The 20113-nt window shown below is 34.9% G+C and overlaps 1 protein-coding gene and 1 long non-coding RNA gene across 7 annotated transcripts; one reads left to right on the forward strand and one right to left on the reverse strand.

Annotated features, from left to right (window-relative positions):
* Nucleotides 1-625: 625 nt before the first annotated feature.
* LOC114263002 (basic helix-loop-helix (bHLH) DNA-binding superfamily protein) lies at nt 626-4548 on the reverse strand. 6 transcript variants are annotated; one of them, XM_082921856.1, is made up of 9 exons: nt 4193-4548; nt 2837-3334; nt 2489-2722; nt 2335-2400; nt 2172-2240; nt 1366-1437; nt 1137-1277; nt 943-1024; nt 626-842 (listed from the first exon to the last, which is right to left on the reverse strand). In XM_082921856.1, the coding sequence occupies exons 2-9, from the start codon at nt 3278-3280 to the stop codon at nt 820-822; spliced, it is 1131 nt and encodes a 376-aa protein (XP_082777982.1). In that variant the 5' UTR covers nt 3281-3334; nt 4193-4548; the 3' UTR covers nt 626-819. The 6 variants fall into 6 exon arrangements, with proteins under 6 accessions (XP_082777982.1, XP_082777983.1, XP_082777981.1 ...); XM_082921857.1 differs by having other exon boundaries at nt 2837-3326; nt 4193-4543; XM_082921855.1 differs by having other exon boundaries at nt 626-845; nt 2837-3326; nt 4193-4533.
* A 14214-nt stretch (nt 4549-18762) lies between these two features.
* Nucleotides 18763-19808, forward strand: LOC145821242 (uncharacterized). Its single transcript, XR_014363268.1, has 2 exons — nt 18763-18955; nt 19202-19808. It is a non-coding gene; the product is annotated as an uncharacterized LOC145821242 (long non-coding RNA).
* The last annotated feature ends 305 nt before the right edge of the window (nt 19809-20113 follow it).

A 20113-nucleotide genomic window follows, 5' to 3' on the forward strand; every position in this document is an offset into this window, starting at 1 on the left:
ACATTGATATTGGGCTAGGGGCTGTGATGCATGATAGGAAGCCTGGTTCAATCAAATTGTATATTTGAATATATTAAGCTCCTTGAGTCACTAGCCCTATTTGAGCTTGTTGGAATTAAACATGTCGTGTTAATACTCAGGTCAAAAGTTTCAAGGGTCGGTACAAAGAAGAGAGGTATTTCAAAGTACGTCCATTTTTTTGTGCTTGTTATGTTATATCGTTTTGTATTAATTTTTTCATAGAATAACCCAATTATTTACCGTAAGATTTTTATTTTATTTTTTAAAAAAAAAAAAAAAGCTCTCGTTAAATTACAAGCAAAGCAAAGCAAAGAGTAATTCAATCACAAAGAGTACATTAACATTTCCAAGCTTCGACATTGAGTTTCGAAGTTACAAAATGTAGAGAAAATCCATGTGAAAGTTAATTATTGTTCGACAAAATAGAGAAATGACATAAAACTCAAAAACAATCTCTCTTGTCTGGTGTTTTTTTTTCAAATTGATTCAATCTAAAAATAAACTCTCTGAAAAATATCTCCCCAAAACACTTGCAAAAGCTTCAAACATAGTAATATAAATCTACAACACCAATGAAAAAAAATCATCTTCACTAATCACATGGTTTGTAAATCTAAAAAGTCATCTTCTTCTGCTAAAATTCGAAGAAACAAACAGTTAGTAGCTGACAACCTATACAACTCCATTTTTTTTTTGTTTTTTTTTTTCATTACCAGAGCAACTGAATGTGCAGTCAAATTAAAGAAAATTGAATAGCATATATTAGAAGGAAAGAGACTTTTTAACTCTTCAAAAATACTATCGCTCCAATTTTGATCGACCTGCTGACAACAAAAACAAACCGAAAATTTTGAGGTTAGAATAACAAGCAATAAGTAAAAATGTCTGCAGTAAATTACAAATTGAACTTCTGTTATTTACCATTTGGTTCAAGATTGCTGATAGCGGGATTAGAATCAAATCCCATTTGGAGAAAACTTTGGAGGTCATTGTCCCATACATTCTGCGCGAACAAGATAGATGTCTCGAGTCAATGCTTACTGGTAAAGACGAGAGTTCCAAAATAAGGAAATTTTATTCTTCTAAGCTAGTAAACAAGGAGATCTTCAAATTACCTGAGGCATGAGATGAAACGGTGATGCACTCGGGATACCTGGAAAGGTTCCTTGTTGAATACCCAGTGGGTACAGATGAGAAGAGCTTGATCCTGGATCAAATCCAGGAATAGCTGCACCGCTGCCTCGTAAGTGTAGAATCTATACGAAAAGAAAACTATGATGAACTTCAAAACAGCACCAAATATCAAAGAAATGTATTGATTTATTTTGTGCAAATTTAACTCACCTCTTTGGATATAATTCTGTCTATATCAACGTTTAGTTGTGGATTGACAGTGGCAAGTTTCATTGACAGAAACTGCAACAAGAAAAGTAGTACATATTCATTGAGTTGTGAAACATACAAGAGCCAAATGAATAGATCAATAAGTTACATTGGTTAACTTCTTTGGAGTTGAAGAATGATTTTCAGTTTCATGTTCTATTATTTAGTATGATTTGTGAAAAAAATTAGAAAAAAAGTTCTATATTAACAAGTTTTTCACCACAAAAATTAAAAAATGAAGCAACAAAAAGGACATAGCAAGAACCTTATACCACGCTTAATCAAATCAATATAAGCAGAAAAAGCTTGGGCAAGTTCGATCATAATCAACATGACATAAGAAACTGAGGAAGCTTCTTATATGTGGGCCACATCTGATTCTAATTGAAGAACACTAAAGTCAGATCAACCAAGCAATTTTCAGCTATCACAATTGAAGAAGATCTGATTCTACTTGTGAGGTGTCTTGTATTTTTGTTGTACACTCAAGTTTAATGTAAGGGGATCTTTTATATAAGGCGTAGAGTTTTGAGTTTTTTAATCCTTATTGCAGATAGTAAATTTGATCTTCCCTCTCCTTTGTGAACGTATGCACGTTACCGAACCACATATACCTTGTGTTCCATTTGTTTGATTTATTGTCTTTACTGTTTTGTGAATTCGAAATATTCGATTATTGCATAACAAGAATATTATGTATGTCATATGAACTTTCAATAAGAAAACAAGGAAACCAAGCCTCATCCTAGAGTTGCAGAATAGAATACCTCGACCTGCTGTTGCAGGGACTGCACATAGTTAATAATCTCATCAAGCATTACAGCCTTCCCTGTAATCTATAGTGAATAACACCAACATTTATCAGCATTCCAAATCAAAACTCAAAATTAAGCATTAAAATAATCAGAACTTAAACTTTTTCACAATTACCTTATTGCATCCCGGTACAAGTTCTTGAAGCAATTTCATTCTCTCACTAATCCTCTCTCTCCTCACCTACAATTAAATGATTTTGAGGTTCATAACATCACATATGAAACATAAAACAAACACATCATATAACTCTCGATGGTAAGTAAGGTACCCTTTCGGCAAGGCTGTGACTATTCGTCGCCTGGCCCCGTCTAGCCCTCACATGAATGTAATTTTCTTTAGATGCATCTCCATTGCTAGAATTATCTTTAGCTTGTTTGCCCGTTTGCTTACCGCGCAAATTCACACTCATGTTTTGATCAATTTTTTGCTTCTTCTCATCCTGTTCTTTCTGATATTCCGAACTCTCGGCAGAAATATCCTTTTCTTGCTCTCCCTCACCATTCTATAATGAATAACAAGCAATTCATCAACTGGGGTAGTACAACAGCACATGATCAAAGGACTTTGTATTTGAATGTACAATATTACAATCATAAAAATGTTCAAGGCTATTTACCTTGCTGGGATTGAATGGAGAATTGGACTCTGATACTCTCTTCTTCCTCTTTCCAGAATGTGAAATTCCCAATGTACCCTCCTCTGAAATTTGTTGGTCTCCCTGAGAAGGTGCACCATTTGTTGAGGTCTTCTCAGTTCTAGCAGTCTGGCCACACTCAGGTTGGCCAAAGGAACCAACCATTTCTGAGAAGCTTCCACTTCCAAAACATGGAGGAAGCTTTGGGACCATATCAACAAGACCAGAATCAGATGGATAGTGAACACCAAAAGTGTGAGGAATCACTGAAGAACCCTCAAAATTCTCACTCTGGCTCAGTGAAACAAGTGGGTCCCAGCCAGAACCAAAGAAAGGGTGGTCTGCACCACTTGAAGATATGAACATGCTATTATCACCATTTCTATGTTGAAACCCCATGTTAGCTCTATCCTCATCAGTACCCATGTTGTGAAAACAAACACAAGGACTGCAAAACCCTTTGGAACTCAACCTATACACCTTGAAAAGAAAAACCCAATTCAAAAATTACCCCAAATCAGGACTAGATGTGGTTAATTAACTGAAAGGAACTATATAAATGAAGGCAATGATGTGAGTTTGACCCAAACTAGGTGTTGGTTGCATCTTGCAGGACTCAACAAGGAACAAACAAGCTTGGCAGCTTTGTAGAACTGAGGGGGTTAAAGCAAAAGGACGCCTCTCATTGCATCATCCAATGTACCAGGCACAAAATCTCCAAAAACCCTAGGATCAAAGGCTACTCTAATGTAGAAAAAGTAATTTGTGTGAAGTGAACCTTTCAGAACATAAAGTAGACAAAGAAGAAAACAAATGGCATCATAGCCAAGCAACAGCTCATCAGTCTAACAAAAATAAAGCAGATTCCCTTTCTTCTTTTGTTTATAGGCAGAAGAAAATATTTTCTCTTCGTTTTTTCTTCAAAAAAATTGTAAACGAAAATACAATCAAACTTAATTAAACACTAATTTTGATCCAAAGCATGTTCTAATCTCTTCAACAGAGACTACAGATGATGGGAACCCAACAATCACACAAGAACCCAAAAAAGGGTACTTGCATAGAACCCTTTAACAGGTTTCTCAGATGGGGAACCCAAAAAAGGGATCAGATAGCATCAAAATTGGACTTGAATTTATCTTAAATTGGGTGTTTGATAGAACCCTAGAGGGAGAAAGCAAAATCACCAACTGGGTACTTGCAGAAACAGAAATGGAAGCCTCAAACTCTACTTTTTTATAGATCAAATAAGTGTTTATAGGCTAGGAGGCTAGAGAGATAAAGCACATAAATATATATATATATAGAGAGAGAGAGAGAGAGAGAGGCTTTGCTTACCTGCTCAAGCTAAACAGGTGACATGAATGATTTTAAAAGAGAGTCTTTAACTACTGCCAACTGCTCTAGTAAATTAATAGTCTTTCAATTTCCTCCATACTCTTTACTCTTTGCCAAGTTCTGTATCTTTTATGTAAGTTTATGTATAGAAATGTGAATATGATGTGCTATGTATTCTTTGATGTGTCATTATAGATTGAAGAGGTTCTTCTCTTCAAGCCCAAGCTTGCTTGCTTGCTTTGACACCTTTTTGTTTTTATTTTTGTTTTTTTACTGACACATTTTGCCAACTATTCTAACAGAACTCTCTTTGCTGTTGCACACTCATTTCTCTCTCCACTGCCAACTAACCCAACAATTCTTTTGATAAAAAAAAAACAGCCATAATGTATCTCAGCTCCATCACCGCTCATGAGTAAGCACTTTGCATTGCCTTCTCTTGCTGAAAAATTAGGACTGTACCCTCCAACAATACTCATTATTATTTTAATAATTTTTTTTGTCAATTTTTAGAGTTTTTTAAATATAACTAGTTAAAGCAATATTTGTTTGGTTCTTTGATCAGGAGAATTGGATTAATAGTCCGTGAAACTTATCTATAGAGTGTTTGATTAGAGTTACGAGCGAGGAGATTATCCCCTTCGTAATCCCCTATTGGTATCAATCACGTTGTAGAGGTTGGGATTAGAAATTGAGTGCGGGAATTAGTGAATTTTTAAATAATTTTTATGCAAAATTTATAATTTTTTAGAACAAAAAAATAATAATTATAATATTAAGAAAATACTAAAAATAAAAATATATTAATTTTATATATTAATACTATCTATAGTATAACTAATCTAGTGGTGTACAAACAAACATTATTTATCCTACATCTTCAACCTAATACTACCATACTAATAATCTTCTCACTCAATCCCACCGTACTCATAATCTCTTTCATTATATGAAGCCAAACAAACATGACTTAAGAGAAAATAATACAAAATGACTGATATTTCATATTCTATTAAAGATATTTATTTTGTATTGAGACTTCTTACTAGGGATGGCCACTGCGCAAGTTTGGGGTGAGTTTGGTTCAGAGGAGGCGATACCTGTCTCCGCCCTACCCCGTTGCAGGTGATCAAAACATAATTCACTCTCACTCTACATAAGTATCGAGACAAGTAAAATCCGCACCATTCAAATGAATATAGACAAGTTTCACAAATCGAATTAAAATGACTATCTCTATTTACTTATCGTCAACCAATTATTTGCATAACAAGGAAGGCATTATTTATTAGTAGTTTGGAATTATTATTTCAGCTTTAATCTTGTGAGAATATTTTGGTGTAATTTTATTTACAATTTAGAGATAAAAATAATTAAAATAAAATTTAAAAATTAATTGTTAAAAAACTAAGAGAATAATACATTTAAATTTTATATTTATATTTATATTATCAAAATTGAGCTTACCAAAACTTTGCACTAAACAGATAAAAGAAAAGCTAGACTCAAAATTGCCACAGAATCTATCCGTGAAAAGTGGAACCATGAAACCTCGGATCCCATATTTTTATTTTTTGTGACCACAATTAATCCAAAATCAAAGACCACTAATTGAAATCTAAGATGACTTTGTTTTTTTTTTTTTTTTTTTTTTTTTTTGTCCTGGGCCTATTAAGTACTCGTTTGGAAAGAACGGTTGGATTGGTTTTGGAGCTAATTTTAGTCATAAAAAAATAAAATAAATTTTTTTTTTTTTGCTGGGCCTATTAAGCACTCGTTTGGGAAGAGCGGTTGGATTCGGTTTGGAGTTATTTTTAGTCATAAAAAAATAAAATAAGTTTTTTAGTTAAATAAGATAAAATATTACATCCAACTCATAATCATTTTATTTTTTCTCTCACAAAAATTAAAAAAGTCAAAAAATTTATCCTAAACTAGGTTTTTTAACTCTAAATTAAAATAGTCAAAAAATTAAAAAAGCAACTCACTTCTCGAACGAAATCTAAGACGATTGTATGGCCTAGATTGCAAGAGTTGAAGATAACACTTTTTATTGTAAACTACATTGTAGTTTCCCATTTTCAATTCTTGAATTTTTTAATTGACATGTCAGTGCAATCTTCTTCTTTTTTTTCTTTTTTTTTTTTGGAACTTGCTGATAAGTCCCATGTAACAAGTTCAAAATCCAACTAATCTCAAAACAAAATACTTGCACCAATTAGTCCAACACATTTTTAATTGTTACCAAAAAATCCTTTTTTTTTTTAATTTATAGACACTGTTCACATCTTACTACCGTCGGACTTCCGTTTAACGGTCGCCGGAGACTCACCGGAATGTCTAGAATATTGCCGGAAAAAAAAATTAAAAAACATGTTATGAAACTATAAAATTTTACAGTTCTAAAGAATGTTATAAAACTGCAAAATTTTACAGTTTTAAACCATGATTCATTCCAGCACCAAAAAAAAAAATTGAAACTGCAAAATTTTACAGTTTTCACCGCCTGTAACTAAAACTCGAAAACTGCTTGTTCAGAATTCGAAAATTTTCTCCATTAGAACAGAAAAACAGAAGTGTATAGCAGAGAGAAAAAAAAAAAAAAAGAGATCGAAGGGGGAAGACGGATGTCTAACCAAATCTGTGTAGATCTACTCAGATCTGATGTAGATCTGAGTAGATCTATATCAGATCTAAATAGATCTATTCATCTTCTTCGTCGGAAAATATATCATCTTCTTCGTCGGAGTTGATTTCAATGCTTGGTGGTTATCAATGAACCCCGATCAATGGAGAAAGATATGATCACCGGTGGTCCTCTTCTATGACAAATACGGTGACAGAAAAATGTAGAAAAAAAAAACGAGAGAGGAAGGTAAGCAAAAAGCAGAGAGAGAGGGGAAAGGACTTTTGAGTGTAGTGAAAAAGTTATGGGATTAAATAGAGATCACATATTTCCCATGGGACCTATGGATAATTTGCCTTTTTTTTTTTTTGCTTTGAGGCCTTTTGGGCCTCACTCACAAGTCACAACCCAAGGAATAATGGAATCTCATTACATAATTACCTTGTTGTTCTTGTCCTGTTTCCAGCTGTGGGAAAATTATTAGGTAGATTGGAGTACTACATAATATTATTTAGGGAAAGCCTCCCCTCTAGTCCGCTTACAGAGTTTCCAGCTGTGGGAAAATTATTAGATAGATTGGAGTAATATTATTTAGGGAAAGCCTCCCCTCTAGTCCGCTTACAGACTAGAGGTTGATGTTAGTTAATGGTATGCCTTAATTTAGATCTAGCGATTCAAATCATTCAGGGTCTGGTTGGTAATTTTTATGTTTTTAGTTTATATTTATAAAATTTTTTAAATTAATTTTTATTTATTTTTTATTTAATTTTAGAAAAATATAAACTACAAACGCGTTTGGTAATTGACAAAATATTTTTAAAAATTTAAAAATACAAAAAAGAGTGAGAAATGGTAAGTGGCGGCGGAAGACGTGGTGAAAAGTTGTGATGGTGGGTGGTGGGTAGCGGATGGTAGTGGGTAGTGGCGGGTGGGTGGGTGGTGGTGGTGGTGGTGGGTGGGTAGGTGGGTGACGGTGGCGGGTGGTAACGAGTGGATGGTGGTGGTGGTGGTAGTGGTGGTGGCGGGTGGTGGGTGGTGGTGGCAAGTGGATGGCAAGTGGTGGTAGGTGGTGGCGGGTAGTGGTGATGGGTGGGTAGGTGACGGTGGTGGGTGGGTGACGGTGGCGAGTGGTGGGTGAGTGGTGGTGGCAGGTGGGTGGCGGATTGCGGATGGTGACGGGTAGGTGGTGGTGGTAGTGGTGGTGGTTGGTGGGTGGGTGGGTGATAGTGGCGGGTGGTGGGTGGTAGTGAGTGGGTGGTGGTGGTAGGTGGGTGGCGGGTGGATGGTGGTGGGTGGTGGTGGCAGGTAGGTGATAGGTGGCTGGTGGCTGGTGGTGGCGGGTGGCAGATAGTGGTAGCAGGTAGGTGGTAAGCGGTGGTAGCTGGTAGGTGACGGGTGGTGGATGGTAGTGATGGGTGGCGGGTGGTGGATGGCAGGTGGGTGGTGGGTGGTGGTGGTGGCAGCGAATGGGTGCCGGGTGGGTGGTGGCAGCGGGCGGTGGCTGGTGGTGGCAGGTGGGTGGGGAGTGGTGGTGGCAAGTGGTGGTGGGGGTTTGGTGGTGGAAGACGGTGGTGGAAAATGGTGGCGAGTGGTGGCTAGTGTTGGGTTGTAAAAGAAAAAAACTCAAAACTTAAAACGGAAACACATTTTTTGAGTTTATATTTTTTGGCCAAATTTATAAACTGATACCACTGATTTATAAATCAAAAATTTATCAAACAAGTTTTTATTTGAGTTTTTAAAATTTTTATAAATATAAATAGAAAACTAAAAACGTAAGTGTTACCAAACGGCACCCCAATGTGTAAAACTTATAAAATATATTATTCTTATAAAAAACTACTTTGATTGAATATAATGAGCTTAACAAGAGTGGAGAAAGGTCTTTTCTTATTATTTTTATAGTGTTCTCGCTAATGTGAAATTGTAAATTATTAAAAAAAAAATTATTTCTCAATTACTTAATAATTGAGTTAATATAGTTATATCTTTTAATATTTTCACTGTATCATTAGTTTTACATGAGAAATATAGAATCAAAATTATTGAACCAAAAAAACAAATGTTCGATATCACTGAAAAATTTGATACATATCAATCTCTGATTTGTTATTAACACAATTATATAAAATCAAACTTTCTAACTAAATTATTATTATGGGTGAATATAATAATTTAAATTATGGGTTCCAGCATTTGCGAATAAATAATTAGCCTATCTAGTGTTATAGACTGTACAAAAGCCTCACCAACCAACCTTGTCAAACCAGGAATCATATGGTCAACACATTCTGCGGTTGTGATCTTGCTGGAAATTCAAGCTATTCCGAAATTAACGGCTAATTTCCACGCAAGTAATGATCCAGTGTGAAACAGTACACAGTTGAAATGGGGATCTCAGCACCCAAATCTATTGACGTGGTAGAGAACCACATGAGTTGGTGCTGGGTGCCAGTCAAAGTAATAATAAAAAGGGTAAATTACCATCACATCCTTTAGATTTATTTAAAATAATTACCACCATATCTTTTAGATTTATTTAAAATATAAATTATTCTAAAAATTATACTGCATCTCTTACCATTTCTAATTTTATAGTAAATAACTCATTTTATTAATAAATTATCAAATTAATTAATAGATTTCAATAATATTAAAAATATTTTTTAATTAATAATTTAAGTAATTTTATTATTATACAAGAGTGTAATTAAAAATTTTATTTTCTCAATTAATTTTACTAAATAAAAAATTTTAACAAAGAGATATTTATAATTTCTGAAATCAAAAAAGAATAATTCATATTTTAAATAAATTTTATTTATAATTTACTTTAATAAAAAAATGATGATACTATGATGGCTGCTGATTGAGATAGCACACCTAACTTATCAGTGTGGGTACTCACACCAAATCATTGTTCTCAGTACTCTCTATTAGATTCGAGATCTACACACTTTTTTTTTTTTTTTTTTTTTTAATTACTAAGACTTTGGAATAAAATAGTTATAAAAAGATAAATTAAATTTTTAAGTTTAATAAGATAAAATATCACATTTAAATTATAATTATTTTATTTTTTTCTCACAATAGTAAAAAAAGTCAAAAAAACCTATCACAAATGAGACTTTTTAACCCCAAGCCAAAGTAGCCAAAAAATCAAAAAGAAAAAAGCCAACTTACATCTCAAATGAAATCTAATAGGTTTTAATAGTTAGACATATTTTCTATCAAATCCTATCAAAAATAAGTTTTAGTAAAATTATCGTTAAAAATCATTTTTATGATGATTTTTTACATATGTCACTAAAAATTGACAATTAATAACTTTTTTGTCGAAATTTTTATAAATTGTCACTAAAATTTATAATTAGTGATGTTTTTTGTGACGAATTTTTTAAATTGTCATTGAAAATTAAAAAAAAAATTAGTTTTTTTGTAATGATTTTTTTAAACTGTGACTAAAACTTATAATTAGTAACATTTTTTTATGACAATTTTTAAATTGTTGTTGAAAATTAACAATTAGTTACTTTTATAATAGCATTTGTAAAAATGACATTAATTATCATATGACCTATTAAATAATAAATTTACTTTTAGAACCTACATGTAAGACTCATTTTTTTATTTTTTTGAAAATTATTTAGGTCCTGGTAATTTAAGAAATAATAAAGCAAGTTTTATTATTGCAAAACTAAATGATGAGGGGCAACATTCTTCATATCAAGGTCTGGTTTGGCATACTTTAAAAAAGTTAAAAAGTTACTATCTTATTTAAGTCATATCATCTCATTTAAGTCATATCACCTCTCTATCACATCACTTCAAACCCAATTCATATTTCATAAAAAGTCAAAAAGGGTATTTATTTAGAATATCCCAAACAACCCCTTTAATTCTATATTTTTTATTTTTGTGAGACTCATCCTTTTATAATTTTTTTGTGATTTGTGTTTTGTATGAATTTTGTTAAACAACCGTGATTGGTAGCTCGAAACCCAGCCCCCCGAATCCCCTGAATTCAAAAAATGATGTCGTTTTTGAATTTTTTTTTTTTCAGAAGAAGAAGAGAAGAAAGAAGAAGGATGAGGGGAAGAAGAAGGACAGGAGGGGGCCAACAAAATCGGGATGGAGGCGGAGGCGGGGGGCGGGGGCGGGGACGGGGGGCGAGGGCGGAGGCGGGGGCGGAGGGCGAAGGCAGAGGCAGAGGGCGCTACGAGGCAGAGGCAGAGGCATAGGCAACGGCGGGGCTGCGACGAGGCGACGGCGGGCGGAGCTTCTCCCCTTCCCCTCTCTCTCTCTCTCTCTCTCTCTCTCTCTCTCTCTCTCTCTCTCTCTTCTAAATTTCGGGCTATTCGAGAGGGGGAAATTTCGGGAAGAAAAGCATTTCTCTTTGTTAAACGAGTTACACCAAATTTTGCCTGCCGAAGAGCATTCTTACCAGCTTATTTATATTTTATTTTAAAATATTATTAAAAAGTTAATTCTCTATTTTAGGAATTATTATTTTTTATTTATTTTTCCCAACAAACTCCTTATTCTTTCTCTATTTCTTATTAACAAATTCTCTATTTTTTTTCTATTATATTAAAATATAATTTTTAATTATAAATTTTTTAAAAAAATTATAAATATGTATTGGAGTTCCTAAACAAAGCAGGGCCAATATATATATATATATATATATATAAGGGAGCTACAGTAACTCCCTACAAATAGAAAGTCACTATAACAAATATTAGTTTAGAGTTATTTATAAGGGAGCTGATGGGGTGGTATAAGGGAATTTTAACCCCCTAAATAGGTAAAAAAATGATTCAAGGGATTTGTTGAGAGAGCATCCTCACCAGCTTATCTAAATTTTATCCTAAAATATTATTAAAAAATTCATTTAATATTTTAAAAATTATTTTTTCATCTACTTTCCCAACAAACTCTCAATTTTTTCTCTATTTTATTAAAATAATATTTTTAATTGTTTTTAAATTTAAATATTTTTTTAATAGTATAAAAATTAAATAGTATAATTAATACACGTTTGAAAAAGCATTGAAATTAATAATATAAAATAAAGTCAAAAATGGAGGCTCAAAACCAACTCCATTTTTCTTGCTAAAGTCAATTAATTATAGCAGATAAAGTGACCGCCCGGCCAAATTAATTGCCCGGCTAGACAATAAGTTGGTCGGCCGGCCAATTAATCAACCAGCCATCCAAGACAGAGTGCAAAATAGCACCAGCAAAACAGAAGATCAAAGCAATCGAAAACAAATAAAGGTGGTCGACCGGCCGGATGACTAGTTAGGCTAATTTTGAATATTTTCCTTCTTCAGTTATAGGCACTCACGGGACATCCAAGAGGATATCCGAGCGACATCCCCTTTGCGCCTTCAACGAAATAAAATAAGAATTTATCAGATATGAGGGAGTTACAGTGACTCCCTATAAATAGAAAGTCACTATAGCAACACTTATATTTAGGAGGTTGAATAAGAAATCTGCTAGGAAAGATTTCTGAAGAATTAACTCATTATAATAACAAAAAAATATTATAAAGGAGCTACTGCAGATACTCTAAGGTGTTGCCTTGCTCCAGAGCAAATTAATTTAAATCGGGCGGGGATGATGGTTTAATTGCATGTGTTAAACATCGATGACTTGTACCTGAAATGGTTAATTAACAACATAATTATTAATTAATTAGCAAATTACAACCAAAAGAGGCCCACTGGATCACGCGTGCGGCACGGAATGGGCTTTGAGGTGGGCCTATATATGTCCTACCCTGCAGCTCCACAAGTTGTGGTCCTCTCTGCCTAACTTCTAAGCAATTATCATGAGTTTTATATGATACCTAAGAGAAGAATCTCCAGATTTGCTCAAACACAATTCTCTGCATAAAAAAAGGGAAAAAATCACATTCTGGTTTGCTTTATTTTAGTTCACACTTCACTGTCATTGCTTGATGCCTATACTTTCTTTTTTTGCCCATGAAAGATTTATGCTTTTCAAGAAGCTTTTCCTTCCCTTCTTTATTAAAAAAATATAATAATAAGTTTGCCTTTTCTCACTTTTTCTAATTCTCCATATTTCTAATTCTTCTCATCCTTATTTGATCGTGGAATTAGGAAGAAATAACAGGTGGGTCAATTGTCAAATTGTCATTTCAAGATTAAGTATATCATCTCTTAGAATTGTTCGGATTAAACCATTCAAATCATTTTCCTTCATTCAATGATTAAAAATAATTGTCACTTTTTATTTCATCTTTTTATCTCATATTTGTAACTTTCTATATACATATGTAATATCATCCATTCTTTTAGGATATTATTTATCCTCTCTAAATTTTACGACATACAATATTTTATAAATCAATCCAACAATATTTCATATAATAAGGTTTCGTTTGGTAATTACTTTTTTAGTTAATTTTTTAATTTTTTTAGCCTGAGACTTTTTTGTTTGTTTGGTTTTCTTGTTTGACTTTGGAATGACAAACTTTTTGTTAATTTTTTAGTTTTTTGACTTTATTTTTATCCATACATAATTATTTAGCCCAAATAGTTTGTCAAATCAGGGCTAAAAATTATTTGATATTTCTGAAATATTATCCCAACACCCACTTGATTGTGGGCTTCCAAGAGTGATGGGCAATGTCTAGGGATTGTCACGGGTTGGGTTTGGACAGATTTATAGAAATCTGTCTCCGCCCCATTTTATATCTGAGGCAGGGCAAATAAGGAGGTAGCGGAATGCAAGTTAATTTTGTAAGTTGAAAATAAAAATATTAATAAAAATTGTAGATAATATAGTATATTATGAATAATAATTTGTATCTAATGAGAATTATATTATATAAGATAGAAAATAAATAAATAAAAATTAGTATTAAGTATAATATTTTAGTATTTTAACTTTATTATAATGAAAAATAAATAAAACCCGTCCCTACCCCACTTCTTGATCGGGGCAAGTTTGAGTGGAGCGGGGCGGGGAAATAAAATCCGTCCCTACACCACTTCTTAATCGGGACGGAAAAAATCCTTCCGGGTCAAGGCGATGGATGCGGATGCAGAATGGGATAGAAAAAACATGACAATCCCTAATAATCTTCCAAGATTACCTATAACAAATGGGAAGGAGTTTGTAAAAAAGCAACACAACTCTACATTAATGGTCTTGAAAGCAATAAAACAATTGAAGAGTACGAGATAATTTTATATTATTTTATTACAATTAATACATTTTTTAATATGTAACATGATTTGTTTATGGTGGAAGGTTAAAAAGAAATTGAACGCTAAAAAAGTATTTGTGAGAAGTCAAGTAACCAACGTCCAACCAAACCGAATCGAAGCATGCGCAGAGGTGAAGTAATCATTAAAATCTTGTGCTTTAAATTCAAAGCATAAAAAATAAAAAGCTGCAGTGCAGTTAAATAAGGAAACTTGAGAGAAGATTGTTAGAATTTACCAATTTGCTCCTCCACCTACCATCTCCACTAGCACCCACTTCACCTACCACCTCCACTACCATCTCCACTAGCACCCACTTCACCTACCACCTCCACTACACTACACCTACTACCACCTTCTCTTCTATATATAGGAGTTGTAATACATAACACAAATCAATCAATCAATAACAATCAATAATATATATCAGTTTATTTTACATGGTATCAGAGCGGGTTTAGAACTTGGTATTTTCGCTTCCCCGGCGGGCGGCAATCTCACCTTAGCCGCCCGCCGGACCTCAACCTAGACAACATAAGCCAACACCAACAGCCATTATTCGTCGCGATCACACACACACACACGCACATAATATTTCACGTCCACTAGAAATACCAAACAGCCAAACACATCACCAACAAATTGCGAGAAAAGCTTGGAAACCCACCTGGGTGGGCAAGGTTGCAGAAGTGCATCCTGACTTATCACTCCTCTTCAGATTCAGACTCGGCACTCTGGAGCCATTCCACAAAGGGCTTGATATTCTTCCAGATCTGTGAGCCTTTATTGCTTCCACCTAATCCTTTCTTATACCACTCCACTACAAACTCTTCTTCCAGCAAATCATTGTCATAGAGCACTTTGAGAACCAATGCCACCTCTTTCACCGCCTCAGGGCTGGCTTTCCCAACACAGAAGGCCTCAATTGCATTAAGCAGAACCAGCTGCGATCCCTCCTCCTGAGTGGCAGCTACAAGATAGTTCTTTTTCTTGGCTACCTCCTTCGAAAACCCCTTTCCGGCACCGGAAAAGAGAGCTTCAAAGAGGGCATCCATGACCTCCTGGGGAGTACCAGAAAGAGATCCCAGAAAGGACTTGAGCTGGCTAGCAGGGGAACCCTTGTTGAGGTGTCGGCGACTTCAGCAGCTCAGGTTGTGGCCCAGTCGCCTAGTACTGCCACTTCCGCCGTTCCTACCATCGTCGATGTCGATTTGGGCGACCGGAGCTACCCGATCTACATCGGATCTGGACTACTTGATCAACCTCATCTTCTTCCACAGCATGTTCATGGCAAGAGAGTCCTTGTGGTCACTAACACCACACTTGCACCAATCTACTTGGATCCAGTTGTTAGTGCTTTAACACATGGGAACCAAATGTTTCTGTTGAGAGTGGTATTTTACCCGATGGATACTGATACATTGAACACATAGCCAAGACAGATTCCCATACCCAACACACCACATTATTATGCTTCCCACTCTCCCCCACATTCTTTATTTTATATATATATATCTTTCTTTTTATTACTTTTTATTATATTATATTACCCCACTCCACTTTCTCTTATTTTAATATATATATATATATATCTATGTATATTTTTTTTTACTCTCTTACCCAACGTTCTCCCTCTGTACACTTTTGCAGTCTATGCTTTCTATCTTCCTATATTATTATTATTCTTATTCTTATTAAACAAAAAAAAAAAAAAAAACATTTCCACACACCATTGCTGTTTTTCACAAATCCGTGTGATAAAGCTTTGCACACCAAACCTTTCCTTCTTTTATTCCTCTCAGGGATCAACCCCGATCACACTTACAAAAAAAAAAAAAAAAAAAAAAAAAAAAACACACACACACACACACAAAACAACTACATCCACAGGCGGAATTTTTCTTCTCTACTCTGCCGCCGGCCTCTTTTTTTTGCCTCCAGTCTGCTCCTCCACTGCAGCATCTGGCGGTCCTCCAAATCGGAACATCACGGTGGCCTTCCGCTTCAGTTCCTTATTTTCCGCCTTCAGCACACTTATCTCTGCTCGCGCATCCTTATACATGCGTTGGAGCAGAGCCAGTTGGGAATTTAACTGTTGCACCTCATTAGTCCTACTCTGCAGCCGGTTCGACAGGTTTGTGACCGCCGTCATGCTTTCCACACATACCTTCAAAGTATACTGATTGGCCTCCACATCCGACAGCACTGCCATTCTTTGCTCCACAGACCGCATCGGAAAGTTCAACGGAGTATACCCAGCGGTGTTTGGTTGAGGTTCCAGTGCCACCACACCAGTTCTTTCTCTCGTTGACTCGTTGAGGTCGGGAAAGAGGGTGAGCAGTCCACGGGAAGACGAGGACGAGGCCATTTTTCTGGGCACCAGAGTGTTACAGCGTATTACAGAGTTTCTCTCTCAGCACAACAGTGTTACAGCCTCTCTCTCTCAGCACAACGAAGAGTTTTACAGAGGATTTCGCAGTTTTTTTGCTTCTGCCTCGGCCTCAGGCTCTGTCATGGTTAAATAGCCGAGGCAGCCACGCGCATCGCGCGCCTCTTGCCACCAGCCGACAAACGGGCACGCAAGCCAAGGCGCCCACGTGCCTCGCCATCATGTCCGGCACACCTTTTGATGACTTGGGCACGCCTTTTGATGGCACGCCTTTTTCTGGATTGGGCACGCCTTTTGATGGCACGCCTTTTGAAAAATTGGGCGCACCTTTTGAGGATGCGATTTTTTATGGGTCCGACAAGACTCTGTAAACTGTCCCGACATTGATTCCGGTTAGCTCCTTTATGGGTCCGACAAGACTCTGTAAACTGTCCCGACATAGATTCCGGTTAGTTTCTACAAGGGTCCGACAAGACTCTGTAAACTGTCCCGACATAGATTCCGGTTAGTTTCTACAAGGGTCCGACAAGACTCTGTAAACTGCCTCGACATAGATTCCGGTTAGTTTCTACAAGGGTCCGACAAGACTCCGTAAACTGTCTTCTACAACGGTCCGACATGACCCCATAAACTGTCTTCTACAACGGTCCAACATGACCCCATAAACTGTCTTCTACAACGGTCTGACATGACCCCATAAAATGTCTTCTACAACGGTCCGACATGACCCCATAAACTGTCTTCTACAACGGTCCGACATGACCCCATAAAATGTCCTCTACAACGTTATGACACCCCCATACAGTGTCCTCTACACCGTTATGACACCACCATTCAGTGTCTTCACCAATGGTCTGACACGACCATACAGTGTCTCCTATCCTTTTTTTTTTATGTATTTTCTTGTTTTTGTTCCTCTCTCCAAACTCAAGTTGGTTAGTTTCTATCCTCCTTGAGTTTGCGGGGGGCTGTTAGAATTTACCAATTTGCTCCTCCACCTACCATCTCCACTAGCACCCACTTCACCTACCACCTCCACTACCATCTCCACTAGCACCCACTTCACCTACCACCTCCACTACACTACACCTACTACCACCTTCTCTTCTATATATAGGAGTTGTAATACATAACACAAATCAATCAATCAATAACAATCAATAATATATATCAGTTTATTTTACAAAGATTTTGATATGCTTTCTTGCAATTTGTTGCAACTCATCAAGCCCAGCCCCCCATCACTGCTCTCTCTTAAGTGCAATATAAATCATTGGAAAGCCATTTGAGTGTTTCCACATTAAGAAGTTTCTCCAATTTTGAAAACAATAATAATAATAATTGATATTCTCAGAGACATTCAATTTGTTTTTCTCGTTAATATTTTGGTGTGTTTTGTGATTTGGAAACACATGACAACATGATCAATTATAATCGTTGTGTGCATTGTCAATGTTTGATGTGACGGTGAAACACAATAACTTTGATCACAAGTATTATAATTTTAGATAAATTATGAATATTATTTAAAGTATAGATTGTCTTATCTGGTTTTAAAAATTACATTTTGTCTTTTCAGATTTCCAATCGCATAACAATTGATTCCTTTTATTAATAAATCATCAAGTAATTAATAATTTTTAACAATGTTAAAAACGTATTTTAATTAATAATTCATTAATTTTATTATTGTATTGAAGAATAGTTAGATTTTTTTTTTTTTGTTAATTCTATTAAATAAATTTTTTTTAATAAAAAGGTATTTATAATTTCTAAAATTATAGGAATAATCTATATTTTAATTAAATCTCAAATATATATATATATATATATATAATTTATCCAATAATTTTATGTTCTAATAAAATATATGTATTTACTTCGAGAACAAATTGTAGGTTGCGTTTGGTAGAGTTTTAGAATTAAGATTTGAAAATAGAGTTATAATTTGAGTTTGTGAGTTTTGGAATTATAATTTGAGTGTGGAAAATTTGTTTGGTTATCAAATTTAAAAACAGTTTGAATTGAATGATGTGACATATAATATTGAAAAGTTGGTGTTTTGAAAAGTGTTTTGAAAAGTGGGTGTGAAATTAATTTTTTAAAGTTATAACCAAACAAGGCACTCAAACTACTGGGTAGAATTAAATTTCAAAAGCTCTGCCAAACAGAGTTGTAATTTTTCGCTTTTTCTGGTGTGCAGACAATTGCGGAGCAACTGATTATGATTTATCGGTAAATTGATGGTCCACCATTATTATTACTCCACCCACTAGCTAATTTATAAGTGGACTGGACATAATATTATACAGACACAGTTTTGCATTTCATGTGACAATATCTCTACCATTTCAAAACTTGAAGGTGACTTGGCATACATATAAATAAATAATGTACGTAAGCCTCAGATTCAGAATGTTTCAAGGCCAAAGAAGTGTGGCTTGGCATTTTTAACAAACAATGGTATCTTAACATGTTGAGAAAATCTTGGGTGGATTGAACTAAAAGTAATTTTATAAACCAAAGTCATTTTAATAATGATAACATCTCTTCCTATACTGTTTTGTTGGTTGCCTTGTGGAAAATCTGGAAGAATAGAAATTATTTTATCTTCAAGAAAAAAGTTATTACAAGCCAAGAGAGTGTTAAATTTATTTTGAATTACTCTGGAGAGATCCACCAAGCTTTCAATAGTTCTATAACTAACCCCAGGCCCTTCTATAGACTGATTAATTGGGTTTTGCCACTTGCAGGTAAGATCAAGCTCAACATGGATGGATGTAAGAAAGTTGGAGGTGAAGATGGATTTGGAGGACTACTGAGGGATGAAAGAGGAGTTTGGATATGCAGATATGATGGGAGATTGCACACTGTCACAAGCGTAGAAGCCGAACTGTGGGCTTTATACAAGAGACTTACTGTTATTCTGCAAAAGGGGATGAACAAAGTGATCATTAAAATTGATGCAGCTCAGGTAATGCAACTGATGAAAGAAGAACAAGCTAAAAACACCCCTTTCAAAAATCTGGTGGAAGGTGCTAAAATCCTACTTAGGGGTTGAGAGTGAGTGCACTGTGCAACATATTTTGAAGGAGGATAACCTATGTGCTGATGCTTTGGCTAAGCTTGGAGCAGATCAACCAGAGCACATGCTAGTGGTGAATGAACCACCTGCTGAAATTAGAAGCACACTAGTTGAAGATATGTTAGGTCTATCTAGAGAAAGGGTTTAGTCCCTGTTGTAATTGTTTTATTTCCAATGTACCAAAAAACAAAAAAAAACAATTAAAAAAAAAAATAATGTATGTAAGCCTCTATTGATGGCTCCCTTCAGTAAAAATTCAGATGATCTTCACTCTATGTTAAGGATCGACTCCCAAATCTCAAAACTGAAAATGTATAAGAGTGGCTAATTAAATTATTTCAACTAGTTAGGTAAGTAATGATCATCATACCACTTAGATATGTCAATATAATCATATTATATTTTTCTTCTTGAGAATTTAAATAGAATAAAAATAATTTATAATATACATCTTAAAGAAGTGGGTACCATATTCCCTCGCCATTTGTAACCTTTTTATTATAGCATGCTGTGATATTCGTTATATTGGTTTGTTTTGGCAACTCGATAAAAGTTTTTTTTTTTTTTTTTAACTTTTTAA

This window comes from Camellia sinensis, chromosome 3 (assembly GCF_055761805.1).
Source record: "Camellia sinensis isolate YWXY chromosome 3, ASM5576180v1, whole genome shotgun sequence".
NCBI classification, from domain to species: Eukaryota; Viridiplantae; Streptophyta; class Magnoliopsida; order Ericales; family Theaceae; genus Camellia; species Camellia sinensis.

Bases quoted from the DNA above. Each gene is read 5' to 3' on its own strand.
- LOC114263002 (XM_082921855.1), bottom strand. From the start codon at position 3,280: ATGGGTACTGATGAGGATAGAGCTAACATGGGGTTTCAACATAGAAAT. The intron at 2,723-2,836 runs GTAAATAGCCTT...TATTCATTATAG, and splicing joins CTCCATTCAATCCCAGCAAG to AATGGTGAGGGAGAGCAAGA. The intron at 1,025-1,136 runs GTAATTTGAAGA...TTGTTCGCGCAG, and splicing joins CGTTTCATCTCATGCCTCAG to AATGTATGGGACAATGACCT.